This window comes from Aulonocara sp. 'chitande type north' Nkhata Bay, linkage group LG18 (genome assembly GCF_057382095.1).
Source record: "Aulonocara sp. 'chitande type north' Nkhata Bay isolate Kocher_YH1m ecotype deep benthic linkage group LG18, A_spYH_male_GT1.1, whole genome shotgun sequence".
NCBI lineage: Eukaryota > Metazoa > Chordata > Actinopteri > Cichliformes > Cichlidae > Aulonocara > Aulonocara sp. 'chitande type north' Nkhata Bay.
This window is the reverse complement of record NC_141361.1, coordinates 28,354,954-28,375,014: the sequence shown is the minus strand read 5'-3', so window position 1 is coordinate 28,375,014 and position 20,061 is coordinate 28,354,954. Positions and strand designations below refer to the sequence as shown.

General features: G+C 41.1%; 1 protein-coding gene across 2 annotated transcripts in view; it reads left to right on the top strand.

Annotated features, from left to right (window-relative positions):
• gpr158b (G protein-coupled receptor 158b) overlaps positions 1-20,061 on the top strand; it is an 82,256-nt gene that overhangs the window by 51,305 nt on the left and 10,890 nt on the right. For both annotated transcript variants that reach the window (XM_086271611.1, XM_086271610.1), the window contains exons 6-9: positions 6,981-7,090; positions 10,403-10,641; positions 14,932-15,070; positions 19,323-19,428. In XM_086271611.1, the coding sequence (XP_086127737.1) occupies positions 6,981-7,090; positions 10,403-10,641; positions 14,932-15,070; positions 19,323-19,428 (594 nt within the window). The remainder of the gene's footprint in view (positions 1-6,980; positions 7,091-10,402; positions 10,642-14,931; positions 15,071-19,322; positions 19,429-20,061) is intronic.

Here is a 20,061-nt window from a genome sequence, read left to right as displayed (position 1 = left end):
GCAAACAAAAGCATGTGTTCATTATAATGACTAGTTTTAAGGTTTTATTTGATAAATAACTGATGGACCAGTGGGCTTGCATGAATTACCATGAGGCATGCATGCTTTTGTCTGCACATTGCAGGCACAAATTTGCACCAGAGCTTAAAGGCCACTCTTTAGAGCACCACAAACAGCCTCTTGTCACTGAGATGGAGAAGAAATAGTGATGGGCATTGGTAAAAGTCTCTCCTGACATTCATGGTGTTATAAAAGAAAACTAGAGAACAAACACAAACCGCACATATATCCAAACAGATGGAAATAGGTTTGAGATGTGATTTCACCATCTATGAAGCTCTTCTAATGCAGTTATTGGCCATAAAGTAGATATCAAAAGAGAGGTGTGATGGTCAAATCCTAAGCATTACAGGTTTAAAAAGAGGGAAGGAGTGGTCAAGGTCTGCTTTGGCTGAGAAAAAAAAAAACCTTTTCAAGAAAGAAAATCATTTTTCAGTGTCCAATATTTGTCATGTAGTGTGTGGATGTGGATCTCACACGCAGGTTTAGGCAGTCAAAGCTCGGTTTTATTGATAGTCCATGGAAATAATTCAAAAGAAGGTGAGTGCAAAAAGGTACAGGGAAGATGTGACGAGGCAAATAGCAAGGGAAACTAAGAATCACCAGAAAATATCAAAAACAGAACAAAACTGGAAAGTTCATAAACAAGGCGGGGGGTCAACAACCCAGGACTGGAATACTGGAGTAATGTGAAAATATCCCATTAAAAAAAAGCCCATTTCCTCAGTTGTAGCTAGATGTTGTAGTACTATAGTTAGGATCATTACAACAACAGAGAGCTGGACATCACAGTTGGTGCGTACTTATAGAATAAGTGCGTTCTCTTCCACGTGTGCCTTTGCCTGTCTGCGTCGGCTGTATGTGCCAGCCAGTACGTGTGCTCGGGTGACAGCGTGCGTTCTATATGTGTGTATTTACACTTTTGGACTCAGCCCACATTGCACCTGGAGTGCTGCGTCAGGAGCCCATCTTTAGAAGGGAGGCAGATGGAAAAAACCTGCGCGCCGTATAACACAGAGATCTGATGTAGCCAGGGAATTCACTCCTTTCAAATCCTCGCACAGACTGCCAACAGTGGAGCCACTGCTCTTCTCAAACACAAAGCCTGATGGCCGAAAAAAATCAGCCAGAAAGAAAGAAGTTCCAATCGCTCGGCTAAGTCCGGGGATAAAGATTTTGTTCTTATTCTAAAGTTACTGGAGTGTAACCGTATGCACGACATTTCCCCCAGAATGAAAAAAACAAAAACCTGAAGCTGTTTTTTGTTGCAGCAGACAAAGAGCTGCAGGTATTGCATCCTTATGTGACCACACCTTTCTTGCTTTTGCATTCATCCATCCACTCCAGTTTACCCCAAGGATAATCCAGTTCCAAAAATATCCCCCACCCGCAAAACACTCTGCCGTTCTGTCATCCTCACACACATGAAGGTCTCCTTTCCTCCACCTTACCTCCTTGTCCCCCACCCCCCTCCTCCCTTCATGTTTTCCTTTGATTACCTCCTCTGCATGTTCTCTCTCACCTCTGTGTCTGCCTCCCTCTCCCAGCCTTAATGTTTGTTGCTGTTGCCAATTTTTTTTTGCTGCCACCACAGACCTCTTCAGCTGCAGCTGCTCTGCTCTGGTGCTCAATGCATTTTTAAACAGTCCATCAAGTTCTAGCACAACTTGTTTTAAAAATACTTCTACTGATTAATTGATGGAGGACGCTTGGGAGGTTGGACGCAAACCAGGAGGGCCACCTTCTCTTCTAGGCAATATAAAAATATGGCTTTTTATCGCAGTCCCCAGTGATTTTGTAATCCACATGAGTGGTACTGCAGAAGGTTGTGACGCTGTCTGTCTGCCTGTATTGTGTGTGTGTGTGTGTGTGTGTAGGCAGAGTGATGGATGGATCATGAGTGTGTTTAGGTAGCTTCAAAGCCTCATATTTTCCTGTGGTCATGTGCATGGATTTGCCATTTGCATGTTTTTGTTTTGCACAGTATGTAGGTGGAAGGAGCAGCACATAAGAGCTACTTTTAGCTCTTATGTGCCGTTCAGATTTATTGTTTTGCTGTCATGTGAAGCAGAAAGCTGGAAGAAGTGATGAGGTGAAGATGCCAAGTAGGATGCAAATCCTGAAAACAGACTATACTGAGACTGAGGCAGGAGAGACACTGAAACAGGAGGGAAAAATAACAACCTGTTGAGTAGTTAAGATGTTGTTCACGTTTGCTCCGTCTTTACTTCTGTCTGTTTCAATCCGTTCCAAAAACTAGTTTTTCTTTGTGTATTTTTCTGCTGTGTTACTGGCTCCAGCATTCTTATACTCTTAAACTTTGATTCTCAAGCGCTCAAAACCATTTTACTAACGTCGGCGCTGGAGAACGTGCTCAGATTTTATATGTTATGCTACATTTAAAAGTCATGCTTTCAAATTGTTAATATCACCATCAAAATACTGTGAAGCACGAAAAGGAACATTTTCACGGTACACTCATGAAAAACTAAGTGCACCCCATTATTGTGTAACCTATCGAACCACCTTTAGCAGTATTAACTTAAAGTAATCATCTTCGTCTCATCTCCTCTTCTTTACAACGTTGTTTCAGTTCGTTGAGGTTTGCAGGCATTTGTTTATCCAGCTCTTCCAAGATCCCACCACAGAATTTCAATTAGACTGAGGTTTGAACTTTGACACGATGATTCTTGTCTTTTTCAGCCATTCGGTTGCAGATTTGCTTTCGTACATCAATTTTAGCCAAGCTTTTGTTGTCACAAAGATGGCCTCGCATTTGAGTGAATAACACTTTGGTATACAGAGGATATCACTGCAAGATGATCCAGATCATAATCCCTCCACCACCGTGCTTAACTGTTGGAATGAGGTGTTTGTGGTGATATGCTGTTTGGTTCTCTCTAAATGCGACATGCACTTCATCGTCAGACATCTGCACTTTCGTCTCCCGAGAATTTGCTGGGAAGATCGTGTCATTTTGTTAACACACATCTGAATGTGTCAGACCAGAAAACTGCCAAGATTTCTGCTTTTAGGTGTTCACACTTGCTGATGATCAGTTAAGCGAGTGCCTTTGATTAGCAGATTCTGGCTGTTACGTCCATTCTTATGGGTATACTTAGTTTTTACAGGACTGCATACAGTATACTTAAAGTGGAACTGAAGATTCCCAGTTAATTTTAGTTAGCGCTGGTAACTGTAACTGTAGTTTCATACTTTATGTGTCAGAAATCTTGGGATGGCAAAAACACACTGCTATAGGAAGTCAGGCAACTGGCCTTTTTCCATCATTGAGCAGCTGTGAGTGATTTGAGTTGATGCTCCATGTGGCATTAGTCTGCTAACAGTAGGGTGCAGTAAAAGGAGCAAAAGGAGTTGGTTACCTTGCTGAGAAGCTGGGGAAGCTGCTGTTCTTCATAACAGCTCACTGTAGCTGTGTCTTCAAAATAAATTGCTCCATACAATATTTCAAACTGTCAAAAAAAGAAAGAAAAAATGACCAATGTCTTCTTTTTCAGGAACATTTTAATGAGCAGTGGCTGGTTAGTGCTAAGCTCACTGGGAACTTGTGGTTCGCCAGCTAAATGCTTCCACGGTGGAGCTGCAGTTGAAACTGATGGGTTTGCATTAGGATTAGGTTAATGCAAACCCATGCAGGACCGTTTCTGCAAATGTAACCATGGACACCAAGTCTGTATTTAAACAAATATATAAATCTGGCAACTGATAGACGTCAGATTCCTATTTTAACAGAATGCTGACAAAAAGCAATCATTATTCACTTGATACATTGTTAGAAAATTTTCTAATTTTTCTATTTAATAATACATTAACATCAACATCGCATGTACTGCTTTGGATTCCTCTCTGGGGATTAATTAATGTTTATTTTCAGCAATAGTACTATTCAAGTGTATTTATTTAATATATGGATTATTTATACATGTATTGTGCCTATGCTGTTATGTTACTTGTTATTAATTTCAATTAAAATTAAAATTTACTTTAGCACATGTAGTTCGCAACTTTTAGCTATTAAATAACAAATTTCCTTCAAGCCTCTTATCGATAAGTGAGTCATGTTCAGGCTGTTCCTTAAATTGACCCAATTCTGACACACACCTGCCTGCCTTCCAATATCAATTAATTTATCAGCTGCAGTATTAAAGAGGAAGAGCAATAATTCCTTTTCTTGGGTCTGAGATGGACTCTGCTCCCCAGTGTCTCATGACGGGCATACCAATAACAGACTCCGCGAGGTTGTGATGATTGCGGATGGAAGGAAAAGCCTGTGAGTGCCATGCTCCATGCTTTGACTCAGTGTCACATTTTTAATCAAGAGGTGAGAGAAATGTCTATATACCGGAGCTGAAATGAGTGTGAACAGAGCGAAGGCTGAAAATAGGGAGTTTAACCGCTCGCTGAACCACATTTCTGAAATTCATCTTGCCTCGTTTAAGACTGTATTTGATTATGAAACAATCATAGCAACATTATCAGTGATGAGGAGGTAATAAGCTGCAGATTAGTTCCTGTGACATTTGTTATGAGTCACGTTGAGACTTGGCTCTGCTTTCAACTTCCTGAATACCTGCATAAGATGCTGTGAGATTGAATATTTCTGTCCTTTCATCTTTCTGTCTTTGCACCATAGTCTTTGTTCTTCATTTCCGTGGGTAAAATAATGTACACTGTGATTCATATTCCCCACTACACTTTAGCTTCTCTTCTCTGTTAACGCATCTCACAGCCAGACGGTTACAGCCTCGGGGTTGGCTTGTTGCTCAGCTGGGTTTGCCACAGATGTTCTGTTTCTTTTCTAAAAAGGAAAAGAGGTTACAGGTGTTGTTGTTACTTAAGCTTAATTAAAGCAAATGGCTGGTGTCTTTTGAATGCCAAAGCATTGTAAGAGCTGGAATAAATCACTCGCCTTACGCCTCAGAGATGCATTTATGCTGCTTATTATGTTGTACCACAATAAGTCTGAGATTATGTGGTGATTACAAAAAGCTGGAAAGCTATAACCTTCTGTTTTTGGTTATTGTAAAACAACTTACATATAAAAAACCCAAGCATATAATTCAGAAAGTATTTTTGTGCTATAACATTGTTATCCCCAAACAAGCTCCCCGACCTGTACACTGTTTACTCTGCTGCGCTATATCACAGACTGAAAAACTGTCACTTCAGCTCCCTATCCTGTTCTGATTACACTGAGTTCAATCCAGCCACAGCATACAAAGTACCTAAAGACCTGGTCTAGCATAGGGCTCACATATATGTTTTTTAAAAAGCATCATCTTATAAAAAGGAGTAATTGTATAGTCTTCTTTCTGCTCGAGCAGTTATTGTCAAGGTGTGTAGTGGAGAGAATCCAACTGCAAAACACGCATGCAGGTTGAAAATAAAAGTAGGATGAGCGTTTGTTGGCTAAAGCAAAAGTTCAGCAAATACCAAATTCAGAAAAGGGAAAGAAAACAGAACGAGGGGGCGAGTTCAACAGGAAGATCTGACAAAGGAATAAAGGGGATGAACTAGGATTGGATATAAACAGAGGATAGATTACTCAGTGTGACACAGCTGGGTAGATAGAAACATGGCATGGCTATGATAAAGACACAGACGTACAATTTATTTAATCCCTCAATGGTGTAATTCACTTGTCCAAATACTATATTACAATATAATATGTTATATTATATTACTATATTTCCAAATACTATACTATGTATAAATGGTTACTATATACAGCACAATATGTATATAAATCTACATATTAGCCAGTTTTAAGCTATAACATATAACACCACATGTGCAATGTTAACATATGCAACAGATGCAAAACATAAAAAAAGACACTGAAATTTTGTTGAAACAGATACTAAGTGTGATGCAGGTCTTTCACTCTCACTTGTGTTTGCTTTTCAAACCACATTTAACATTTTTAGTCCGTATGCTAGACTGAAAAGAAACCTGTAATCAAAAAGATGCTCTGTGGGAAGTGGTAGTTACTGATTAATTACTGTTCATGTATCTAGATAGTTTTAGCGGATAGGTGGAGTTAAGGTCAGCGTTTACCTCAACACAAAGTCACAAAACAGTTTGGCAATCGTAGCACGATCTCACAAAAGATCACACAAACTTCCTTCCCTTACAAAAAAAGTTTGTGTATTCATTCCGACCACACTGAATGGAGAGATTACCCCAAGTTGGAAAGGTGTCACGCTTCGATAGTATTTTCCTTGCTTCAGTGGGAACGTTGCCAGAGTCACAGCACTGAATCTTCAGAGCAGAAGCTGGGATTCGGGTCACCGAAAATGTAACATGTGGCTTCCCGCTGTGTTGCACACTAATGAAATGAAATGCAACCGTAGAAAGAGAAGTGCAAATGAAAGCTTGGATCCTTACAGCATGAGCCTTGTCTCTGCAGCTTCTGCTGTTACAATCTCTTCTGCAGCGGTAATAGGTGTGAATTAACTTCACATCATGCAGAAAATGATAGGCTGACATTTTATCAGCCATCGGCAAATTCTTTATTGCTTTGTTGAAACCGCTCAGAGAGACAAATCGTGACAGGTTGGACCGCACACATTTAGAAACACAAGTGTGTCTATACATGCAAATCAATGTGCAGATAAACATCACTAAACGCGCTCCTAGACCTATAAAGGAATAACCTCTCAAATTCCTCACATCAAACGTGCTCTGGAAGTTGACATATGAGCCGCATAAAGCTAACAGATGAGGGAACTGTGGAGGCGTTAGATATTCGTGAGGTCAAATCCACCTCCAACTCTGCTTCTCGTGTGCTTACCACATTTGTGTGTCTGACTTCCTTCCTGTAAATACCAAAAACAATCAGAGTCCTAAGATGTGTTTATGAGATGTGTGAAAGTTAACTCTGCTCTGCATTTTTGTAGGTGATGATCCTGTACTTCAATCCCAGTGTGTTTCGATGTATCCTCCTGAGGTGGGTTCGCTTGCTGGGCTTTGCCATCATGTACGGGACCGTCATCCTGAAACTCTACAGGTACCGTAAATAACAGGCCATAAACGGTGGACATAGCAGCCCATTAGTTTCTAGACTCCACAATTTGAAGCTGCTTTTTCAATAAGGTGCACATGTAAAGCACAACCACAGACACCACTTATCAGTCCAAAGAGCACGAAATAACACAAGTATAGTCAACCCTTTCTGGCATTTCTATGCCGATGACATTCAGTTGTACATAATAATAATGGATTGCATTTATATAGCGCTTTTCGAGACCCTCAAAGCGCTTTACATTACAATTCCACTATTCATTCACTCTCACGTTCACACACTGGTGGAGGCAAGCTACAGCTGTAGCCACAGCTGCCCTGGGGCAGACTGACAGAAGCGAGGCTGCCATATCGCGCCATCGGCTCTGGTTGCTAGGGTGTCTTGCCCAAGGACACAACGACCAAGACAGACAAAGCTGGGGATCGAACAGGCAACCTTCTGGTTACCAGATGAGCTTCCCAACCCCCTGAACCACGATCGCCATATGTCTTTTAAGCCTCACCGGATGGATAGGCTGTCCACCCCACTAGTGCTTAACCACAATTAGTGATTGTCCCACAATCAGTGTTAATTTTGACAGCAAATTTTGCTTTAGTTTTTTTTTTTTTTAGCTTTGGCCATAATATAGCTATCTAAGTTCTTTTAGTTTTAGTTGACTAAATATCATAATAATTGTCATAGACCAAAGCTAAGGTTAATTCAGTTAACTGTAGTGTAAACTGTTGGAGAGTGTTAGTGTTAATGTGCTCTTAACAATGTTATGCCCGTCTGAATGTTATGTTGGAAACAGGTTCCTGTGATGTGGCTAATTGTTAGCGTCTCAGAAAGTGGTCATTAAATGTCCTTGTCATGATAAGTCTGTGGCAGGCAGGACGCAGGACACAAATGCAGGACACTCAAAGGAATAAACTCAAAGAGGCTGCAGAAAAAACTCCACAAACAATAAACTTAACAATAAACAATAAACCGAAAATAGAAACGAATACAAAACACTAGGAAACCTGGAGACAAGAGACTAGGGACGAGGAGCACGGTGGGAAACACACAAAAACACCACAAGGCTTAAATACACAAACTGACAACGAAAGGATGGGGAACAGATGATAACACAACAGGAACAGGAAGCAACACAGACTAAACTCAAGACACGTAAGCTTAACACAGACATCAGACATGGCAACAGGGAGGAAACATAGGCGAGGTACCAGGGCGAAACAGAGACACAGAACAGAAACCAAACCCTAAGAACCAGAAAATCTTAAGAATCAACCTGAAACATAAAATAATAGTAATAAGAATAAAAACCACTGAGTCAACAGATTCAGGACCGTGACGTCCTGATAAAGGCTCTGAATTTCCAAGCATCATGAGGTTATAACATAAACGTTTGTCATGTTATCACGAAATGATTTACGAAACATCTTATTTTTATTGACATGAAATGGGAACTGTGTCCATATGTCCCTGACATTTTCCACGTCATTTTATAAACATCGCACATTTAATAACAGCATTGTTCAATTCAATTCAGTTTTATTTATACAGTGCCAAATCACAACAACAGTTGCTTTACAAGGCACTTAACTGTGTCCTTTAAATTTTAATTTAATTTTACATCAAATTTACATCCACAAAAAACGAATTACACCACATATATAATGACATCATTATGTTGTCTAGCAACCACCTGATGATGGACTAAAATCACAGAGGAAAAAATACTGTAGGCTGGACATGTAGCAGTTTTTCTGAAGGGCGGATTATCTAGAGAGACCAAATCCATTTTTTGTACCAGGCAGAAAAAGTATTATTTTTATGATTGAATTTGGGAAGTTTAACATGGACGTCTGTGGGAAATGACTCATTTTTGGAGCCATCCGCCCATTTGAAGGAAATGCTGTTTTTGGCACTTCTGTGTTGGCTTAATATTTCAATCCTGCTTCCAGTAAACTAAAACCAAAATCACCATTTGAGATGACATTTGCTGTTTGCTTTGTGACTGTTCTATGAAGGATTATGATTAAATAGCAAACCCCTGCGCAACACATGGGCGATATGGAACATACAAATACACACACTTTTGCTACAATCACACTATGATACATTATATTATGACACACAATTCTAATCTCAAATTCAATTCAGTGCTCAGTTGAACTGTCAAAGAAGCAAATATATAAAATTGTGAGATTTGTATAAAATATTTGCACGTGCCTTATAGATGCTGGAACTCACAGTGCTCTATGCAATGTTTATGCAAAGTTTTATTATGATTGGTTCTCATGTAGGAGGAGATAGGGAACATACAAATACTCTTGGATCATTATAATATGATTTTACTTTAAAACACTAAACTGAAAGCAAAAAATAAAAGTTAAAAAGCCTCTGCCTGTGTTGTTAACTCACCTCATACGTTTTCTTCTCCTGTCCCTTCTTTTCTTCGAGCCTCTCCTGGTCCCCTCCTCTCCCTTACATCCTGTCTCCTCTCCTTCTATTAACTTGCTCATGAGTTAGTCTTAATTTCAATAATTCAGCCATCTCTTAGTATGCACACACGTGTGCCATCTTGGCACGCATGTGCTTTAGCTTCCTGCTCTTCGGCTCCGGGCTGTGTTACCGAGATGGGAGAAGGAGGTCAAAGGCCGGCCAGAGTGTTCCCTTGGCAAAATTACCAATTTGATTTTTTTCCGAGCTCGCTGAGTGGGAAGTGTGCCCCGGGGGCAAGATCTTCCAGTCCAGGCCCACAGAATATATTAGAGATGAGATAGATTTGTCACAGTCTGGTCCAAAGATGAGCAGGGTAAAAAATTGAAACAGACTTTTTTCTATGTCCAGATGGTGATATATGGTGATATAAGAACATGCTGTTGTATATTGTTCCCTACACTGCTGCAACTGATGAGCCTAATATGCTGCATTTTTAGCTCCTTTTACAGATGCAGTAACATCAGGAAGTAATTCACAATAAACTATGTATGCATGATTTCTGTTGGACATGTAAGCACAACTCAAAAATGACAGGGGCCTCCTTTAACAGATCCTTCCTCCCCACTTCCTGTGCTGTCCGCTCTTCCCCCTGAAACTCAAAGGAAATTACAGCATGAATCAAAACCAAACATATTTACCAAGCATGAATGAATTGAACTGATTTAGCAGTTTCTCCCTGCTCATTTTATTTCAAATGAGCATGCTAACGTGATCAGCAGCCAGGGGCGTGAGCAGCACTTACATACGATTTCTCTCAGTCGTTTCTGATATTCAGGCTTGTGCCTCACGCTCTCTCCCTGCTCCACACAGGGTGTTAAAGGTGTTCCTGTCCCGCACGGCCCAGAGGACACCTTACATGACCAGCTGGCGGGTCCTGCGGCTGCTGCTAGTCATTCTGTTGGTGGTGCTGTGGTTCCTTGTGGCCTGGACGTCCTCCGTGTGCCAGAATCCGGAGCTGAGTCAGGCTCTCATCGCTGCGGGTCTCACTCCCGAGGGGCTGCAGTTCAGCATGTGTCTGCTGGACCGATGGGACTACATGATGGCAGTCGGTGAGTAAGTTTGTACGGCTTTCCTGTAATTACACACGTCTGACTTTAAGTAAACCCAAATAAGAAACAGCATCGTTTTCCAGATAGAAAGAAAGTGCTACTTACCACTTAACTGGAAGGGGCTTTAGAGCTTACAGTTTAAGTTCAGGCTGCTTGGATAAGCCTTAAGATTAAGTTCAGTTTAGAAACTTTATTTTTAGAAAGAAAAAAAAGCAGCATGTATGTTGATGATAAAACTTGCCCGGCAACAGTAGTCCAGGGGAGAACTGATGTTTTGCTAAATTTAAGTTTGACTTTTAGACATTAAAGAGTAACTTAAAGCAAAAGATCTCAAACATTTTCAACTCAAGCATGTTTCTGAAATCTGTTTTTTGGTATTCAATGCAACATAAAGTTCATCCTAATGATTCACTGTAACATTGTACACAACCTAAATTCATGAAGAAATATACATTTAAATGATGAGTTTATTTTTTAAATATGCAACAGTGCATTTCCACATCTTCATTAGTTGAATTTAGACAGTCCTCTTGCCCGTGTACCCAAAAAGGAGTGGTGTAAAGAAAAGGTATGTCTCCCAACTTTTCTGACCCCATCTTCTGCCTTACTCATAGTGTCAAAATGTCTGTTAATGACCAGATTGTATACCTTTGTTATAATAAAAAATATTTGAGTAAATGAATTGGAAGGAAGCCGTGGTTAGTGAAGGCCCACATGCCCTTGAATGTATGTTACAATAAATCTCTAAAAGACAGATTCTTAAAGCGGGAGGCAGTGATGTGCACCTCACTGAAGCCGGCCTGACAGCAGGGGAGACTAATCTTGTTTGGAAAGAAGGGAATGGATGGATCCCTGAGAGATGCTCGGCCTGTGTGTGAAGACTGATAGACAGGCAGGCAGGGAGAGTGGAAGTGGCAGGAAAGAAGAAGAAAGGAGCCTCTGAAGTATGAAACTTGTAGGGATGTGGGCATCGATGCACAGAGAGTTTTGCACCATCACAGGAGTGGAGAATTTGAGAGAAGGAAACAGGAGGGAGCCTGTAAAGGAAGGACAGTTAAGGATACTCCAGAGACAGGACGGCGGAACTGCTGTGTTTGTATGTTAGCGGTGACAGCCTCTAACAAACACCCTGCTCTGAACAGGCACCGACCGCGGGAATGATTTGCATCCACGCGTGTGTCAGTGTGTATTTAGGGGGAGCGTTCTTGATGAGAAGGGAAATGAGGGAGCCCCGCTGTCTGCTCTGACAGCAGGCATAAACATGCTGCGGTGTGCTGAGGCTCCACTGAAGGACAGGACGCATCCTGCAAAGCTGCTTTGGAGGATTTTAACAACAGTGCGGTTCACGCTCTTGAAAATGAGCCTAATTGCTTTTCTGTGTTTTTTCCCCTTGTCCTGTCATAATTTCGACATGAGAACGCATGTCAGCGCAAAAATGAACATAACATAATATTTTGCGCTAAATTGTGAAGCAAAGCAGAGCTGATGCGAAACATTATCGATTATGTCACCGAGACGCGCTTATTGTAAATCCTCAATTAATCTGTATTATAGTTGGAGTTGTTATCGTTTCCGTCTTGGAAGCAGATCTCCATGCATCCTGATTCAGAGGCTAAGCACTACGCAGTTTATAGAGCGACCTATTCATAAATATTAATGATCTGTAATCACTGTAAAGACTTTAGGGAGTCATATCCCAGTGTGATCTTTGGCATGGGTGTCGGTGCTCTTTCAAACAAGCAGGACGACCTGTGACAGACTTTCAGTTAGAGTTCTCATAAAAAACTAAAAGTATTTTTTATTTGGAAAAATTGGCTTGTTTTTTGTTTTTTTGTTTTTTTTTTACTGGCAATAAAAGATGCATAATGTTTTGTTCTACTGCAGACAGAGATATATTAGATTGCTCCCAGTCATAATTCCATACCTTCATAATGCAGCAACCCTGTAGAAATCTCGTCCTTCACATTTCAAAATAATTACTATTATTTTGTAACTGATGTTCTTTAAAATATAATTACACTGACACTTTCGATGATAACGAGCTACTGTAGCCGTGCACAGGTACTGCACTGTATATTCTGTAAAGTGTTGATACTGTGACGGTGGAGACAGCTGGCGTTTTAAATACATCTTTCCAATAAACTGCTGTCGACCCGAGATCAGAGATGAGATGAGATTCAGTGATAGCAGGAATGTGTCACCGTGATGTCGGAGAAGCAGCTCCTTTACAGAGGGGGGAAATCAGCGCAAACATGAGGAAGTCGTGCAAAATTTAAAACTTGTACATCTTAAATGTCATTATTGCCATAGTAACACAAGAGCCAACCACGGTTCAGAATCATCTTCTGCTAATTTACCTTTCTAGAGAAATGATTTCTGTTTTTGCAATACAAATGCTGTAAAATAGTAACTAAATCAACACCCAGAAGAATAGTTCAAACTTTATCAGGGACACCTGTTCAGCTTTTCACTAATACGAATACTCAATCAGCCAATCACATAGCAACAGTGCATTTAGGCATGAGAATATGACTAAGATGACTTGCTAAAGTTCAATGGGGAAGAAAGGTGATTTAAATGACTTTGAATGTGGTATGGCTGCCGATCTGCTGGGATTTTCCCACTCAACCATCTGCAGGTTTTACAGAGAATGATAAAAAACAGAGTTCTCTGGGTGAAAATGCCTTTCTGATGAAGGGGGTGAGAGGAGAATGGCTGCTTTATGCTGATTAGATGGCAAAGGTAAATCAGATAACAGTAATTCAAATAAGCACTTATTATAACCAAGGTATGCAGAAGAGCATCTCACAGTACAGCAGCAGAAGACCACACCAGGCATCCCTCATCTCAGGTAAGAGTGAAATAGGACAGTGGTAGACTGGAACATGTTGCTAAGTCAACAGATCCACTCCAGCAGAGCATCCCAACATCTTTGGGATGTGATGGAATTGCAGCTGAGAATTCTGCAGCTACCATGTGATGCTATCATGCATTAAAATTTCTGAGTAACAGTAACGTTTCCAATGCATTTCTGAATCTATACCAGAACAAATTAAGGCAAGATGGGATCCAACACTGGTACTAGCAAGGAGTACCTAATGATGTGGTTCATTCTCTTTTTGAGGAAGAGGTGAGACCAAAAAAAGCATAATAAACAAAGTGAAAACTCATATATGCAAGCTTTTCAGGGCTGACTTACTCTTTTGAGCTCATTCCTGGATTTTTTCTTTTTAAAGCCAGTTTTATTAAAAAAAAAAAAAAAAAAAAAAAAAAGGAATTTCAGAAAACAAGCCCCACCATAAGCTGCTCTCTGTGTTGCTGTCGCCCATGGTGGGAGATGCTGCCGTTGGAGGTGGTGAAGTAAAAAGAGACGTCTGGGTCAAAACTCTTAAAAAGCTCCCATGCATTCCTGTGCGCCTTTCCCTTCTGCGTGGCCTTTTCACATTCCCTCATACGGCCCTCTTATCTTTTATTACAGTCTCTGCATGTCAGCCCAAAGCCTCCACAGGGTTCTCATTCAGACATTAAGCTGACACATTCAGATGGTGTCAGATTAATGGAAAGGAGTTTGAAGGGAGCTTTAAATTCTCTCTCTCTTTTTTTTCACTAATACTTTAGAGTCTGTGACAAAAAGATTAAGGTTTTGGAAGTTAAATCTTGTACAATTCTGTAAGTGTAGAAAGGTTAGCCTGGTGGTGTCCAACCAACCTTTAGAGCTCGGTGTTTGTTTAACGTGTTGTTTCTTATTTCGCTTAAACCATGCACAGACGCAAAAATAACAATCGATTTTGGTTTCAGTGGGTGTTCTGCCTTTTTGTCACAGTCTAACATCAGGGCTTACTTTTTCAGTGTAGCCGAGCAAATCAAAAAAAATAACCCACCCACACGTAAACAACACAAATTTCAGTTTTTTGGGGGGGGTTTGTATAAATTTCACAACTGAAATATTCATGTTTGATTGGTGAGCTTAGGGTGGGCTGGAAGGCACTTTAGTTGTTTTCTTTTCCTACTTTTTGTCTTTATGCTTGGGTTGGCTAATTGCCTCCTGGTTCCAGCTTCGTGAGGAAGGTATCGACCCTCTAACCTCACTCATAGAAAGAAAGCAAATTAGATCATTTCCCAAAATATTGGACGATTGCTTAAAGGTTTTAGGGTAAGTTTAGTATATTGTGCTGTCAAAAGACAACTGTCAGCTACAGCGGATGAATTTCATACAATATATGACCTCTCCTGTTTTAGGTGGCAAATAGAAACTAAAATTCAAACATTTTTGTGTCTTTTGTTGCTCAGCTGAGTTCCTGTTCCTGCTGTGGGGCGTGTACCTGTGCTACGCTGTCCGCACCGTACCCTCGGCTTTTCACGAGCCACGTTACATGGCCGTAGCCATCTACAATGAGCTCCTCATATCGGCCATCTTCCACATTATCAGGTGGGTGGAGAAAATTTGATGGAACCAGCATGGGTGGGCATGATCAAGGGGGGGGGGGGTGAGAGAAAGAGATATGCTGATGTGAATGCCTCAATTATGCTCTCTTGTATACTGAATGAAAGAGAGAAAAGAAAAGAGGAAAATGTGGGAACAGAAGGTACAAGAGACACATGAAACAGAGCTAAGAATGCGGAACAATCGAGCATCTTACCCTGACTTGATGAAAATCTCGCTGAGAGTAATAAGGAGATGGCACAAACAGTGGCACAGAGCTTAATGACTTTACCCCTTTGTACAGCACAACCTGTTTAATCATAATCACAGAGATATTTGTCTGTTAGAGCGCCTTTCACAACTGCAGAGCATGTCAGATGAGAGTTCAGCCGCCCCCCTTCATCAGGGAAATGAACAGTGTTACGGCAGGGTAAGCCAGTTGAAAGGAGGTGAATAAAAAATGTCTTCCCCAAGCAGAGACACAGCCTACATGTACTGTTCCAGTGCCTAAAATAAACTCTGTGCCCCGCCACTGACTGTGCCTGCCGCTCTTTCTGTGTCTTACAGAGGTGGGATGTGGCTCAATTTTCTGAATATTTTAGATCTTCCCTTTCATTTAGCAGTTGTCTTATAATTTCTTAAAAATACCTTGAAGTTACTCAGCCTAAGGTTTAATGCATTCTACAATAGGCTGTCCTGGTGGAAGTTTTCCATCTCTCCATGGAGCCTTTTAGCATGTTTTACAGCATTTATTGTTTTGGCGTTCCAGATTCATTGGTGTCATTTTCACCACTTTCATATGACAGATTTACCAGGCAGCTAGGTCAGAAGAAGCAGCAGGCCTAAAAAACTTTCTTAAGGTCATGGCCTTCAGAAACGATACAGCAAAACCTGACACAGGACCCGAGAGAGGCACTGAAGCCTCATCAGAAATAGTCTCAGTGGAAGGGTGGCTGTCAAGAAGCCATTCCTAAAGAAGGGAAACGGGGAGTAAAGATGGAGATATGCCAAATTTGGCAAGAACTGGGCTTAAAATCAGTGGCAACAGATCTCAGGGAGTGATGAATTCGAATGTTTAATTTTTGGTTCAAATTGTTGTCAGTACATACAGACAGGGCCAGGCACAACAGACAGGTAGAGCAGTGAGTGTCTACAGCCATCTGTGAAACACGATGGAGGCTCTGTCATGGTTTTTGACTGCATTTCAGCCAGTGGTGTTGGGCTTCTTGTCAATAATTTCACTAGCTGGGACCATATCCTAAGTTACGATGAGCGATGATGGATGAGGGACCATGTACTGGTGCTGCGGTTTGGGGAAGGCCTTGAAGGGGACTGGCAGCGGCTCCCGGGCCGGGCAGATCCCCATGTACTAACCAGAAGTGAATGAAAGGAAGAGGAATGGAAAGGAGGAAATGGGGGGCATGAAAATGAGGACAGCAGGTATTGGCGAAGGAGGCATTTATGGACTGAAACCGGAAGGGGCATGAATGAGGTGTGGTACCGCTCCTGACATTCAGATGATATCTCCACTTAATCAAAATTGATAGAATTATGAACACAGAAAAATAGCAAGAGCTTCATTTTTCACTGCAATGCAGTAAAAGCACAACTGGATGGAGGAAGACAGACTGGAGCAGGAGTGGCCTCAATAGAGCCCAGAGCTCAACATTACTGAAGCAGTGTGGGACGATCTTGATAGAGAACAGAACAAAAGGCAGCGAACATCCAAAGAACTGCAGAGAAGGTGATCGGCTGTCCACTCTCCTTCCTGGACTTAATTGCCTGCTCAAGAAGTCTCCCCAGAGCCAGGGCAATCATAAAGGACCACCTCCATCCTAACCACCACCTCTTCAACATCCTGCCCTCTGGAAAAAGGTTCAGATCCATCAGGTGCAAAACCAACAGACTAAAGAACAGCTTCTTCCCGTGGGCTGTCAGAACTTTTAATGCAAAATAAAAGTGTGAACAGACTTCTCCAACACATCCACTCTGACGCTGCTATTGATCAACTATGTGCAATATCTCACTCTTTCCATGTCTGTGCAATATTTTTGGTCTTGTGCAATATTTTGGTCTCAGTGGAATTACCATCCCTACCCTAAATGACCATAGCCCCTCCAGCCTTATTTATTTATTTATTATATAACTGCCCTTGTATACAGCCCCACAAGGTTTCTTTTTCAATGTTTCTTACGCCTACACCATGTATATAGTTCATTCACATATATGTACACATATATACTGTTTGTTTTTTTCACCTCGTTGTATATTGTTTTCCCTTCTTTACTTTTGCACCTTTGTGGTCCAGCTACCCAATTTCACTGTGCAAGGAACAATAAAAAGCTCTAAACCTAAGTCTACTGAAAGAAATGACAGGAACACTTGACTAAGAGAGTTCAGGCTGTGTTATAGAATAAAGGTGCTCATATCAAATATTGACTTCTTTCATTGGTTTCTCAAATATAAGTGATGCACTGTAAAGCAGCAGAAAAAGCACCGGTGAACATGTTCCTGTGTTACTTCTGGAGCATTTAGCTAACACTTTGTTGCTTTAACAACCAGTTTTGGCTTGTGGCCTCCATCAGGGTCATCACATCGACACCCGGTGAAGGCCAAAATGTGTTGGTCAAGGAATAAAGCTGTTGTGTACACTGTAGGTGCTGCTGGAGCTTTGACCTCACAAGGCTCCAAAGCGAAGAACATTTTCGTCAGTCCTGCTGCAGCAGAAATAAAACTGCTTTTACAGAGAGCCCGCAGGAGCCTCGGGCAAAACATTCCATTTGTCACACATTCTCCGATAAAACTGTTTCTGATTGAATATTCTTTCATTTGGGCGGCAGTCTATTGTGCTCCGTGGTACAAGGAGGAAAAGATCACATCCTCTTAATCTGTTGAGAAACTGAAAAGTCCACTGGGTACACCTTCATCAGCTCTGGGAAACTTATGAATCAAGCTGTTCTCATTTGCTGGAGAATAAAACATTGTGAGCTTTTGTGAGTGTTTTTTCCCCTTTTTCTTTTCCTTTTTTTGAGTCTATATGCTGCTGCAGTCCAGAGATAAGGCTGGAGTTGTTCGATATATTGTGTGTGTGTGTGTGTGTGTGTGTGTGTGTGTGTGTGTGTGTGTGTGTGTGTGTGTGTGTGAGTTGGGACACAGAAAACAGACACGTGCTATTCTTTTGGACTAATTCTAATGTGAATCATGATTGGGATTATTATGACAAAAGATAATGAGCCAGTGAATTGTGAACCACCTTGGTGGATTTCTAAACAATGTCAAACACACACGTTCAAGTATTTAATGCCTTTCACACTTTTTTTTACTCACAATGCACTTGACTCATCTTGATACCGCTTAAATAATTTCATTGATTTATCTGTCATGGTGTCTAGCTTTGATTGCTTGCGGAAAATTGGTGCCAAAATGCTGCTACTTAGATCCTCTTGTTAGGCTTTTGTGCACTATTCACGTTCTCCAACAATAATGGGAGCAATCAGCCATGCTGGTTCTTGTGAATACGATACTGACTATGATTTAAAACGGCCTTAATAAACGGGAATGATGACATGAAGCTTTTAAAAGGGACCACAAGCTACCAGAATTGCTTCTGTGTGCTTTGACATAGTTTCTGTGTGCTGTCACTGGTGACAAAAATGGGACTTGGCACTTTCATGTAAAATGAAATGATTTGGTGTTCTGTTGACGGCGACAGAAAACAATGTTTCTCCTCTGTGCTGTGAACTTTTAGAGAAACTTCTCAAAGCAGCGTGGGAAAACTTGGAAACAGTAATGAATGATTAAAAAACATGCACGCACACAAGCGTCACCGTTATGTTACACTGGTTTATGTTAACTCATTAATGCTAATTAACAATCAAGACAAAGTTGACAATTTTTCCCGCTGGCTATAATTGCCTGTCGCCTGTGGATCTCCAGCATGAAGCATCCAAAGCCTTCAAAAGCAGTATTGGCTGCAGAGATCTTTCATATCTGCACAAGTCGCCTTTTAAAAAGAGCCAGCTTCTTTCCAGCAAACAGACGCTTTTATAATTTTCCCTCAGTTGTGCGTTTATCCCTGTGTTTACAGTGCGGGGAATGCCTCGGGTTGTGGTACATTCAATTCTGTTCTCGCTGTCCAGTGAGTGACTAAATGCTGCTTTTTTACGTGGGTCTGAGCGTATTTTACAGATGCGCCGAGCACTCTGGCTGCTGGTGAGTCTGCAGAATTTCTCCCGTTGATGTTTTTTCTATTCTGCAGGTTCTCTCTGGTGCCAGGACTGCACCCAGACTGGATGCTCATGTTGTTCTTTGCTCACACTCACCTGACTGTGTCTGTGACTCTGGCCCTGCTGCTGATACCTAAGGTGAATACTTCATTGTTGTTACTTGCAGATCTCACCAGTTATGAGTTTCATGGGCTTTGTGTTAATGATCAACAAAACATTCAGCAAATAAATACAAATTTTAAAAATATTAATAATAATCTAGGGCTTTAGCACCAAGCTCCTCATTAAAAACATATAAAAAGTGTATTTCACATATTAAATATGCAGTGGGATTTTTGCTGACAGAAGAAGGAGTCAGCACATAAGTTAAAATTAGCACTTTTTTAACTTATGTGCTGATCACAGGATTAATTCGAGGTACATTTTCCACGACTCTTTTCAGTTAAATCTATTATCCAAATGATTCTATGACAGCGTGAGAGAGAAAGAGCTGCCTGACGCTGGACAGTATGTTTGGCTTCAGGAGCTTTCATAATCTTGTCATTTCACTGGGCCCAGCACAGATTCAAGACAGCCCCATAACACAGCTGAGCCTCCTCGATGTTTTAAAATGGGGCGGATGTTGTTTTATCTCCAAGCTTAATTTGACAGCACAGCTCCTATTGCTTCCCTTGATAAACCACAAACCCTGGTCATGGTGAAACATGGTCTTGGAGACCCCTACTGCAGGAGAACCTACCACAGAGGTGATTTAAGGCAGTCGGGCAGATG